Below are 12,852 nucleotides of genomic sequence, written 5' to 3'. Positions count from 1 at the left end.
CCGGAAGTAGCCGATCGCGTAAGAATCGATCTCTCTTCTAGCTTGAAATGGATGTCGACGCAAAACCCGCTAATAACAGTGATTTCGGTAACGGTAATTTACGAAAGGAATTAAATGATTTAAGTTTAATTTATTCATTTAAAAAAAAAAATTTTTCTCGGAGACCGGTAAAGGAACTACGTAACAGCGTTTGTTGTGAATACACCGCCCCCATTACTTGAAAGGCGAACGACAGGACGGACGAGTGGTTCAGACAAAACTTGTTATTGCGATATATGTTTGAAAGTGCTCGTTACATCATGGAAAACATGGCACACGCAAATTTGGATTTTTTTGTTACCGTTAAAATAAATTTTAAAAAACATGTTAAAACACACGGGGGTGGGCGGGGAGAGAAACCAGCCGAACGCAGGTTCAGGATGACTAAATTAAACGAAATAAACTGCTGAAGATCACGTGGTGATCCTCGATTCTGACGTCATATCGATAGTCGGCTGAAGATGATGAGAAAAAGAAAGGGAAAGATTTTTTTTTTAAAGGCCAAAATAAAAATGAAATTCTCATGATTTAAGAGAAAATAATTATTCAAAGGTCGATTTGTAAAAGGTGGAGAGTATTTTAATTTCCGGTGTGTAAAAAAAAACAAAACAATAAAAACCTCAAAGGAAATGAAGAGGTTTGAGGAGATTGGTAAAAACAAACAAACAAACAAAAAACAACAACAACAATAATAATAACAACAACAACAACTAAACAACAACAACAACAACAACAACAACAACAACAACAACAACAACAACAACAACAACAACAACAACAACAACAACAACAACAACTAAACAAAACAAGGAAAGCAGCATTGGTGGATTGGGAAACGAGGAAGAAGAATCCTTACAGGTAAAGGGAGGGGGGGGGCGCAAACCCCCCGAAAACGGGAAGTGGTTTTGTTTGTGTGGGACCCGCACGTTTCTCCGCACGTTTCTCCGCACGATTGTTGGTTCGCTGGTTGAAGAGGACGGAAGAGCGTGAGGGAAAAGCTGTTTCGAGTTCCCCGTCAACTGAAACGAAGCGAAGAGGGAGAAGGGCTGCGGTCTTGGCCCCCCGCGTGCCCCAAAATGAACATCGTGGGTCCACACACGTGACACGTGACACGTGACGTTCCGTGAGGTATCGGACGATGTCGATAACAGAGGAGAGGTCGGACAAAGGGGAAAAGAACCGGTAAGTGATTCGTGCTGTAATTGTACCCCATGTTATCGATTAACCACGGAGAGGGAAACCGAGAACCATTCCAGGAACAGGGGGGGAATGGGGCACGGGGGGGAATGGGGCACGGGGGGAATGGGGGGACGGGGGGATGGGGCACGCCTGAGGGGGAGGTGGGAATGGGGCACGTCTGAGGGGAGGTGGGAATGGGGCACGGGGGGAATGGGGCACGGGGGGGAATGGGGCACGCCTGAGGGGAGGTGGGAATGGGGCACGGGGGGGGGAATGGGGCACGCCTGAGGGGAGGTGGGAATGGGGCACGGGGGGGAATGGGGAACGGGGGGAATGAGGCACGCCTGAGGGGAGGTGGGAATGGGGCACGGGGGGGGGGAATGGGGCACGCCTGAGGGGGAGGTGGGAATGGGGCGTGCTCCAGGGTAAATTACTGTATCTGAATGAGGGTGTAATAATATAATTATGAACATTTTTTTCTTTTTTTTCTTTTTCGTTCACTTTTGCTTTTGTTTTCTGAGACGAATTGAACCACAAAAGGATGAAAGATCGAAAACCAAAAAGTGAGGTTGTAGGAGGTATTCTGTACTCCATGGGGAGTGGAGGGGTGATACTCTCTATACTGAATCATCCGAAGAACTTTACAAAATTATTTTATTATCTTCCAATAAATAGGCCATCTCCTGAGTATACAGGGTATTAGAGTTGTTCACCACCACCTCTTATCGTCCCCCATCCAAATCCTCGATCTTTTCTTCCCCCGTTAATCCACCCCAAGCCCACCTCCTTCAAATTCCCTGCTTCCCTTCCTGAAAGTCCCTGTAGTGTCCATCTTGTACACCCCATGTTCCCCGCCCCATCCCTCTCCCTTCCACAGATCTCCTAATGTCTCTGTTCCCCACTGTTTTGTCCTTTCCACTCCTGCCCCCCTTGTCTCCTGCCCCCCTTTGCTGTGCGTTGTGTGTTCGCTCTCACACGAGCCTCGACAATGTATATAAAAATAAATAAATAAAAATACCCAACCGTAAGTAATTAATATAAAACTTGAAAGAGAAATCGGAGGTTTCACACCCTCAGCAGGAATTATTGTGTGTGTGGTGGTGAGATTGTTTCACGTGTAACAAGATGACTGACTCTGACAGGTCCCTGATACGTGGCAGCCTCACCTTCTCAAAATAAACGGATGATACGATTCCCACAGCAATGTAGCTTTGGATTCTCACTCCTCCCCCCCCCGCCCCCCACCCCCCCCCCAATTCCACGTAATGTGCTTCGTTTTGAATTTGACCAAAATTTCCTATCATTACCTCCGCCACCGAAGGTGAAGGAGGTTATGTTTTCACCCCCTCTCTGTTTGTTGGTTTGTTTGTGTACAGGATATCTCAAAAAGTTGTTGAAGGATCCGGATGAAATTTTGTGGACAGGTTCGGTGTGCGACAAGGACGAAGTGTTGAGATTTTGGTGAAGATCCGGATCCGGATCCGACTCTGAGAATTTTTAAAGCGATTCTTCACCATTGAGAGACGGGGGCCAAAAACGATATACGGCACGATTTACCAAAAATGTACTGGGACCGACATGTTTTTGTGGATCAGACATTGCGTGGCGCGGTTTGTATGCGCTCTACTGAGTTCCCTTGTAGTTGGTGGTGTTATTAGCGATTCCACTTAGATTTTGATGTATTTCTGACGTATGTAATGACTTTACCCTTGTTCTGTCGATCCCACTACCCTTGTGTTTTTTTTTTTTGGTTGCAAGGGTGACTTAACGAATCGCGGTGTCTCCATCCCCACAGTTGTCCGACCAATCAACAGGGGACCGCAATGCCGACTCGTTCGGCCTTCCGGCGTCCTGACCGTAGGCGGCGAGCCGCCGTGGCCTTCCTCAGCAACATCTCCCTCGATGGAAGGCCCCTTGCCGGGCTTCCCTGCTCATCTCCGTTTCCCACTCCGATAGCCGACGATCGACCCCCTCAGGAATTTGGTGTCTCTGATGGCTGTCTCCTCCTTGCTGCTCGCTCTCTCCAGGCACCGGTCCAACACAGTTTGACACCGACGGCGCAGTTTGGACCTGCGATGGAAGGAGCCACGCCAATCGGCTTTCCCGAAGGGCCAGGGTCAAGCCAGGGGTGAGTTCTGATTATTGTAACGGTGACTTTAATGCTATCGGTATGATGATTACAACGATGTGGAGCGTGCATCATTTGTCGAGGAAGAATGCAGCAACGGTAATACTTGCACGAAGTCAGGGACTCTCAGGCCGGTACAAAAGTACTGCTTCTTGTTTTATTTCCCGTTAAAATATCGCCTCAAAAAAAAAAAAAAAAAACCTATCACACCTGATTGGGCAAATCCTGCGCTCTTTCTGAACACCTGGTTGTTGTTCCACTTGGCCTCCATCACGACCGATTTGGTTGTTTGCCACAACTAAACAAGGACATTATGCCTGCATTGTGCAACTTGCTAAGCCAATTACGGTCGGCCTCCTTCACGGTCATTGCCATGCGCAGATGGGTCGCAACCCAGCGGGTTCCTTTTGGGTAAAGGAATTCTGAACGAAGCCGAGGAGGGACGTGCGTCCGAGATTTTACTAAAAGCGACCGCCTTCTGTTGTTCGTTCAATGCAGAGTTAGCAGAAGATTGGTGATCAGTGAGGTCAAGATTGCTTCGATTTTGAAACCTCGTTCCTTGATTTTTTTTTTTTTTGAATTCTTTTTTTTTTTCAAATTTGTTTGGAGGGAGATCGATAGCTTCAAAACTGTTTGTGGTGGTCTCTGGAGCTCTGCACGGAGATTGAAAGAAAACTCGTCGAATGATTTTTGTATGTGCATGGATATGAAAACCTGCACACCAATTCCATCAAGTCCGTAAGCACAAAACTACTCTTCGCAAAAGACACAGTGGGATCTTTGACTCTCTCTCTCTCTCCTACTACTTCCTTAACGACTCGAATTAGTCCCACCTTCTTGCTTCTTGCTTCGGATAGGAATTCCTAACTTGTTCATGATTCTGGGGATAACTCACCCACTCTACGCGGAAGACACCGTGGGATCTTTACCGTTCATCAACTAATGCGAGCAGACCTGGACGCCTGGCTTAACATCCGTTTCCACAAAGCTCATTCTCCTGGTGTCGCGTGGATCGTAAATGTCAATAAGGCCAGCAACGTAAGGGTGGTTTCCGATTTGGATCAGATTCCCTGGATGATTGAAGTGCACAACTCGGTGTCGTGTTTTCCCCAATGAGCTGATTCGTTGCCTTTGTTTGTGCAGAGGGACGTTCTGCAGGCGTCTGTTGTCACAACAATCTTCTGCCGAGACATCGGAGGAGCCCGAAGATACTCCTTTTCCGCTCCGCAGGTATAGATGGAGAGTGTGGGAGAGTGCCGCTGTGAAAGGTGGACGTTGATGGACAACAGGAATGGAGGGATATTTGCTCTTGATATGTTGGTTGTTTTAGTTTGTGAAAGAAAGGGATTGGGGAGTGGATTGCAATTGATGGACCTGCTGTCGACAGGAACCTTGATGATCGATGTCCATTTGGAATTTTTTATTTTTCTCTCAAATGGTGTGTTGGTAGTGCTCACCAAATTGGGAGTGACATGGTCTCTTTGCATTAATTTATGGATATGCAGAAGGTTCTGCAATTTGTCATTACAATTGGCTGTGTCTCTTGACTTTGCCATCACTCAGCGTGGCTTCCGTAATATTGTCGCGGACCCGGCGTTGCGGGGGAACCATGAGGGAGGGGCTGTCTCGGGTTCCTCTCCGGACTCACCGGGAACCGCAGGCCGTCGCACACGAACAACACTAATCGACCGCGAACGTCTGTAACTTGACCACGTGACCGAGGGTCCTCCGTCTGAGAACCGTTTACCTAAGAACACGTGACCTCCTTATCGGGGAATCGCACCTTCGGTACGTCCATACCTTTTTTTTCGGTTACTTACTGGATCGGGTGCAGCCGAGCGGAGCTGCCAAGTATGTACCAGATATTTAACTGATTTTTGGGGACCAACGTCCCGGCTCAGCTTGGGTGCGGGCCATGCTAGACCAATGGAGGAAAAGACAAAAACGAGCTGGGATCGTTTCTCACAGGCACATTTATTCAAGCAAGGAGCGAGGAAAGTTATGTGGCACAGTATGGGATTTATTACAAACTAGTGCATGCCCGTACGTGCAATAAAAAAAAACAACTTTCAAACCGCGTGCCAGAAACAACAACCACACAGTCCGTTCTTTTGCTCTCGTAAACGACGACTGGATTGGGGCATTATGTTTATCTATAAATGCGCATAAGAAATCGAGAAATTATTAGAATACAGTAAGTCATCACAACCCGGAAGTCCATACATTGTAACCCATAATGGGGAACGCGTACGGAGGGGGGGGGGGGGAGGCAAAAAAAGCTTTCAAGCCGCCCGCCAGAAACAACAACCACACCGTCCGTTCCTTCGCTCTCACAAACGACGACTGGATTGGGGCATTGTGTTAATCTATAAATGCGCATAAGAAATCGAGAAATTATTAGAATACAGTCAGTCTATTAGAATACTATCCGGAAGTCCGTACGTTGTAACCGGTAATGGGGAATGCGGCTGAGGATCTCTTCACCAACGGCCACACCTACGCAGCAACGTGTCCTGTCATTGGTTTGGTAAATAAATGGCCATAACTTGGGAAGCACTTGTCCAATTAATATCAAATCTTAAAAAGGCACATACTCAGGTCCCCAGCATTATACCTGGCAAGTTTCAATTAGATCGGACCAGTGGTTGTCAAGAAACAGCGGACACACACACACACACACACACACACACACACACACACACACACACACACACACACACACACACCTGGAATTATAGATAGATGTACAGCAGGGAAAGCAAGGAATTTGTGAGGTGCGGCAAAAGGCAAACAATATTTACAAAAGAAGACAGAGCAGAGTTATCCCGACTATTCTTGTGCAGTCTTAACTTGTGCTACGACAGGTGCCATCGCACACGCACACACACAACCCGAGAAAAATTAGAGATAGGCCAGAGAGATATAAGCAGTTGAGGGATAACGACTTCTCAATACCTGTGCAACCCAGAACGCTTGGGAAAGGGGAGGAATGTGAAATAAGGGTGTCTAGGATGTGTGTTTGAGAGGTGCAAGTGCAGCGCAACATGGGGTGTGGTGTGATGTGAGGTGCAAGTCAGTTCAGTTCACTCTTCAGTTCACTCTTGGTTTTGCTCTGAAAAGAACAGTTGGTCGGGCTTGCCCTCGTTGATTGCTCTTTTGTGTCCACAGGAGATGAGAGATTGATTGTAGAAAGAGATGCATCAGAGAAAAGATCCGATCGTAAATCGTGCAAGTGTCACTGCGGGATGTATGAGCGACGTTGAAATGGAAGCAGTCCCGGCTCGCAGAAGCAACGCGTGACCCCACGTCTGTTCATGCTGACTCGCGGTGCCCCTCGCTCAACGCCGACGCTTGTCCTTGCGCCGCCTGTTTCCCCTGCGAGGTCCGATGTCTGGCGAGCTCTGGCGTCTTCTTGCGCGTTCTGTCCCCTGGCGATTCTGCTCAGCTCTGTCCCCGGCGATATATTTCGCGAAATGAGCCGCGTTCGCTGCTTCTATGATCCTCACCGGGTGAGGTGAGGAGCCAAACATCGGATCAAAACGAGCTTCCCAATTGGTCCATGGCGGTTGTCGCTCGCCGATGGGCACGCATAAGAGTTCCGACTTTTACATGGGGCCGTGGATTTTGGGGGCGCTTTCTGGCCCTAAACGTGCGCTGGCCTCCATTTAAACGAAAGGTTTTAAGGAAATCCCTGCGCTTACCCGTAGGTCCTCAAAACGAGCTCCAGCGCACGTGCACGCTTCGAGTTATGTCCCCAAATAACCCGACCTTTGCGCCATCAGCGTCCCTCGAGGCTGCGGTGAGTGTTCGATGAACATGTGGCAGTTGCGGCGGTTGTAGAGTAGTGGTAACACGTGGCATTTGTGGTGAGGTAGGATTGCAATGTGCCGTTGTGGAGAAGATGTTGAAGTTCCTTGAAGCGAAGTTGTGAATAATGGTCGCGTTTGTAACGGAAAATGTAAGCGTGGGTTGTTGCGGAGACTTTCACTCGTCGTGTGAAGTGGTTGTGGTGAGCGTGGTACAGCATGGTGAGCAGAATGAACGTCCGAGGTGAAATGGCAGTTGTAAATTGGCGCGCAGTTTTGAATGGAAAATGGGCATGCAAACGCGTAGCTGCGGCTCGCTGTGCTGCTCATTTGTACCCTGTTGGTTTCATTTTTATGGGTTTGTGTGTTTCATGTGAGACAAAGGGGGTGGAGGAACGCAAATATCGAAGGTTAAAGAGGTCTAACCGAAGGAGTCCCATGCAAAGCATCTTTCCCATTTACCCACGAGACGTACGTAAAGGACTAACGAATACACATACTGTTGAAACAACTGCCTTGGGATTGCTGTATGTTGTGTGCCATTGCCTTGGAGGCGTGCGGTTTTGCAGAACCACAGCAATATATCACTCGTATTACAACTTTTTTTAATACAGAATACAAGATTGGACAGGACCGCTTGATCCGGATCCATACACCGTCAGATCGGTGCTTCTCAGGCAGGGAGCTGCATCATGAAATATGCCGTCCCTCACGTCGGCATTAAGCCGGGTGTCCTGTGTGCTAGCTGGTAAACGTTGAAGATGCCACGGTGTCTTTTAACGAAGTTGGTGAGTTATCAAATGACGGCTCGGCTCCCTGAACAAATGACGAATCCCAACACGAGACTCGACGTAGCAAGCGGTCTGGCTTACCCAGGTATTCCGTGACACTGGGTTGCACCACTTGCCATGTGAGTGCGCAGTTGCTGCGACGGGCAGCAGCTGCCCGCGCTATAAACAAATCTGCACGCTCAAGTGTTCGCACGTCACGTGTGAACCCGAGATCCATCGATTCGACGGCTCGTTCCATGCGCCTTTTATATGATCGTTCAGCCTCAAATTGTTATCCATAATCTCGGGCTCATAGAGAAGCTTGTACATTCTTCACGACGCACGGGACAAGGATGGTAGAATGCTAGAACTTGCCTCGGTTTGAATTCCGACCCAGCTATAAACCGTCATCCTGGTGTTTCACCGGTAGGGTGATTCATCAATGTGTGTGTCGTTCCTCGGATGGACGTTAAAGCGGACGTCCTGTCTGCCGGCATTCGTTGCTGGACGTTAAAAAAAAATCCCATGGCGTCCTTTGCGAAAAATAGGAGAGCCATCGCCTGCACCCTGAACAAATTCCAAATACCGACCTTTGCTGTGGGTAACAAGTGATTTGGTCTTCTTGGACCCTCCTTAACAACAGATTACATTGCTTGCTATCTCGGATTGTGCTTATCTCGGCAGCTGCTCCGACACCAAATACAAACTCGCGTGCCCAGCTGTCCGTCCGTCTCGTGCGAACGAACACTCTCGGCTACGAAGGCAACCATTATTATTGTTATTATTATTATTATTATTATTATTATTATTATAGTCCACCTACGGAAATATCAGCCCAACTCGTTTCTTCGCGATCCTTCACTCCCCCCCCCCACTTTTTTTTTTGTCCCTTCGTTGAAATCATACTTGCGATCCCGTTAGCTCAGTGTCTGACATGGTGGTGCAGGGGAAGCGTGAACCAGTTATTTGCAGACATTTGCTCATCCCTTTATATTCTTTTTGATGCTTATTCCAGTTGCGAAACTTCATCCGAGTTCTTCAATTGTGAAATTCACCTTTTTCACTCGGATTACGAAGCAGCTCTTGGGGTGGGGTGGGGGAGGGGGAGGGAGCGGTGGAAAATGTACGCAAAGTTTATTTCATCAACTTTGCAAGTTAACGTCTCGGGTGGAAGGATGATGCAATTCTGCCGAGGCGTCTGGAAGTTTCGCTGATTATCACGTTTCCCTATACAGCACTTGTGCATCTCGTTCGTCAGACTCTCAACTGGTGTTCTATTATGTACTAAGGGATTAAGAAGGAATGTTCAATTAATTTTTATCCTGGCGCATGTCTGGCGAGAGATCGGTGATTTTTCAACGGCTCGCCGATCCACTTCCTGTGTTGTGTTTCCATATATTTTAGCTTGGGTTGAAGTTGGCCGCGTCTCGTGCCGCTTCCGATCGGGCAGCGATCTCGCTTGTGGTTTATAATCTTCCCCTGTAGGCAGAAGGGTATGGGGCGGTTTTGTCCATTGCTCGAACTCACCGTGATGCTGACTGTTGTGCGTTTGCCATGTCACACCGCTCTCCGCTCGGCATCGTGTTGCGTTGACATTGCAAGACGTGATAATGAAGTTGGTGTTTTGAAGCTCAACTCTGGTTTTACTCGAAATAGTTATTTCGACACTCGGATGTTTTACCCTTTGTTGGTGTGTAGAGTCGATTGAGTTGCCTTTTGTCGGTTATTCGAGGCTGTGTTCACGCAGGTGATCCACCACACCTGCCCAGAGCAATTAAAACGGAAGCTTGGTCGGACGGATGGGTTTCGGGGTTCAATGGAGTGCACTGGTTAAGAGTTGTACAAATGGATCGAGATGACCGGACGTTGATGGACTTCGCATGGTCATGTCGATACACCAGCAGATGTGAGCACCATTATTGTACAGATCACCATGGACCATGGATTCATGACCCAAAATTAAGGGGCGGCATGTAAAACGCTCACATGGGTTTTCACATTCGCATTAACACCACTCTTGGAGAACACCGTTTTCTCCCTTAATGGCTCAAGTAGCAACACCACATGGTTATTAAATTTAGAGGAACGTGGAGGTGGGATTGGAGAGGGGAGAGCCCCTGACTTGTAGCCAAAGGATACTATAGTGCTGTAAACATAAATCTCAACTGACAAAGATGTAAAGAAATTAGAACGGCACTTGGTGGAGTGCATACCTCCGCCAGGCTGAACAGTTTACGTTTTGTATCCCACTGATAGGCCGGATCTGCATCCGGACATTAACCAAAACCGAATTGGCTTGTTCTTGTAACCAACCCAACTAATCCGCCAAATTTTGTCAGAAGTTGTCCACAACTTTTTGAAATATCCTGCGATGTATCGTTTTTGTAGCAACTCTAAAGCTGCACCTTAAATCCTGGAGAATGGTACCATCCCAGCCTAGGCTGGATGTTGCCAAGCTCAGGGATGAGAGAGTAGCAGTTTGCGAACAGGCTGAGTGGACACTTGGGGGGTCTGGGTGCTTTGGGGGGTCCTGAAGAGTTGTGGAGCACCTTCAAGACCACCGTCCTTGATGTTGCCGGTGGATGCCTTGGAGTTCACCGCAGGGCAAAGAAGAATTTTGTCTCTCAAGGGACACTGGATACCATTGACCAGAGTCGCAGGGCCAGGCTGAATGGCAGAGCTGAGCTGTTCAGGGAGCTGAGGCGTAAAACTGTACGTGCACTGAGGGTGGACAAGGAGGCCTATGTGCGAGGAATCTGTGAGGGGGTAGAGCATCACCTGTGGACAGGTGATTCTCGTCCCGCTTACAGGGGAATTCGCGCATTACGTTCATCCAAGCCCATCCCTCGGAGCACTGCAGTTCGAGCAGAGAGTGGTAGGCTCTTGACAGAGGAGTCTGAAGTGAAGGCCCGCTGGGCCGGTTACTTTGAGCGGTTGTACCAGGATGATCCCCCAGCTGTTGAGTTGGACGTCAAGGGTGTTACAATCCCTGTTGCTGACCCTCGAATCAACTGTGGTCCACCATCGCTTGTGGAAACACGGGCTGCGGTGAACCAGTTGAAACGGGGCAAAGCTCCAGGGATCTGTGGCATCCATGCTGAACTTCTCAAGGCTGGTGGAAATGCTGCACTCGTGTCGTTGCATGCAGTTTTGTGCTCTGCCTGGAACACAGGCATCATCCCAACTGACTGGAAGAGGGGCCTTGTTGTCCCTCTCTGGAAAGGGAAGGGTGATCGCCAAGACTGCAACAACTACCGAGGGGTGACGCTGCTCTCAGTGCCGGGCAAGGTCTTTGCTCGGATAATTCTTGATAGGGTTCGCCACCATCTGCTTGAGCACCAGCGTCCAGAGCAGTCAGGCTTTACACCAAAGAGGTCAACGATTGACCGTATCCTTGCTCTTCGTGTCCTCACTGAACGCAGACGAGAGTTTCGGCAGGGGCTGCTTGCAGCCTATGTTGATCTCTGTAAAGCGTTCGATTCAGTGAATCGGGATGTCCTCTGGAGGATTCTTGGTCTTCGTGGGGTGCCACCGAAACTGATCGATCTGATGTCTGAACTCTACTCTGGTACTGAGAGTGCTGTGAAGTGTGGTGGTACCGCCTCTGACTTATTTCCAGTTGTTACTGGAGTTCGTCAGGGATGTGTACTTGCCCCCACACTTTTCAACACTTGTATGGACTGGATTTTTGGGAGGATGACGGAGAGATCAAGTTGCGGTGCATCGTTTGGCAATGTCAAGATCTCGGACCTTGATTTTGCAGATGATGCAGTCATCTTTGCGGAGACTTTAGACATCCTCTTGGGGGCCCTCGAGGTGCTGAATGAGGAGTCGGAGCCGTTGGGATTACGGATTTCTTGGGTCAAAACAAAGATCCAGGCTTTCGGTGACATCTTGGATGCTGCTGTCCTGTCTGTGTCTGTTTGTGGTGAGGATGTTGAGGTCGTGGATAGATTCACTTACCTTGGCAGTGATATTCATGTCTCCGCAGGTTGTGAGCCGGAGGTCAATAGACGTCTGGGTCGGGCCTGGGGAGTCATGGATTCACTGGATCATGGGGTGTGGCGCTGCCGGTACCTGTGCGGGAGGACGAAAGTCCGAGTCTTCAGGTCCTTGGTACTTCCAGTCTTGCTCTATGGGTGCGAGACTTGGACTTTGACCAAGGATCTGAGACGGAGACTTAATTCCTTTGGTACCAGGTCTCTTCGGAGAATCCTTGGCTATCGCTGGTCGGATTTTGTGTCCAACGAGCGGTTGCTGAGAGAGACTCGGATGAGATTTGTTACCTGCATAGTCCGTGAGCGTCAGCTGCGGCTGTATGGACATGTGGCTCGTTTTCCTGACGCTGATCCTGCTCACCAGATTCTCTCAGCGAGGGAGTCTCATGAGTGGAGGAGGCCAGTGGGCCGACCACGTGCCTCATGGTTGCAGCAGGTTGACCATCATCTCAAGGAGATGGGGATGGGCCTGGCATCTGCCTGGGGGATGGCCAGACGGAGGCCCCTGGAGTACCGGCGGAAAGTGGACGCAGCGACGCGCTGTTCTGGCACATGCTCCCATACCTGACCCCTGTATCGTTTTTGGCTCCATCTCTCGATGATGAAGAATCGCTTGGAAAAATAAAAATAAAAATTGTCGGATCAGGATTTTCACCAAAATCGAATCGATTTCGTCCTTGTACCAATGTACCTGTCCACCAAGTTTCCTCCGAACCCATAACCTTTTGAGATATTGTGCTCACAGACAGACAGACACCTGAAAACGTGATGCACGGCTGTCGACTTTATGTGGCGGAGGGAACAAAAGTAGAAAGTGAAAGGATGAAGTTGCAAAATATGCAACTACGAGCAAGAAAATAAAATGCGTGAAAGAAACAAAGGTCGGTAAAGGTCGATGCGTTTGCAGCACCTGCATGCCACTTGCTTTTAAA

At 48.8% G+C, this 12,852-nt stretch overlaps 1 protein-coding gene across 5 annotated transcripts in view; it reads left to right on the top strand.

Moving 5' to 3' along the window:
- Positions 1 to 847: 847 nt before the first annotated feature.
- LOC147009292 (CDK5 and ABL1 enzyme substrate 1-like) overlaps positions 848 to 12,852 on the top strand; it is a 43,702-nt gene continuing 31,697 nt past the window's right edge. For 3 of the 5 annotated variants that reach the window (XM_085862057.1, XM_085862059.1, XM_085862060.1), the window contains exons 1-3: positions 848 to 1,221; positions 3,014 to 3,346; positions 4,490 to 4,576. In XM_085862057.1, coding sequence (XP_085718183.1) covers positions 1,178 to 1,221; positions 3,014 to 3,346; positions 4,490 to 4,576 — 464 coding nt within the window. In that variant the 5' untranslated portion in view covers positions 848 to 1,177. The remainder of the gene's footprint in view (positions 1,222 to 3,013; positions 3,347 to 4,489; positions 4,577 to 12,852) is intronic. The other 2 variants (XM_085862058.1, XM_085862056.1) reach the window with 2 other exon arrangements.

Source organism: Eptatretus burgeri, chromosome 17, assembly GCF_056783735.1.
Source record: "Eptatretus burgeri isolate ZD-2024b chromosome 17, Ebu_testis_v1, whole genome shotgun sequence".
In the NCBI taxonomy this organism is placed as follows: domain Eukaryota; kingdom Metazoa; phylum Chordata; class Myxini; order Myxiniformes; family Myxinidae; genus Eptatretus; species Eptatretus burgeri.
This window is presented reverse-complemented; position numbering and strand designations above follow the sequence as displayed.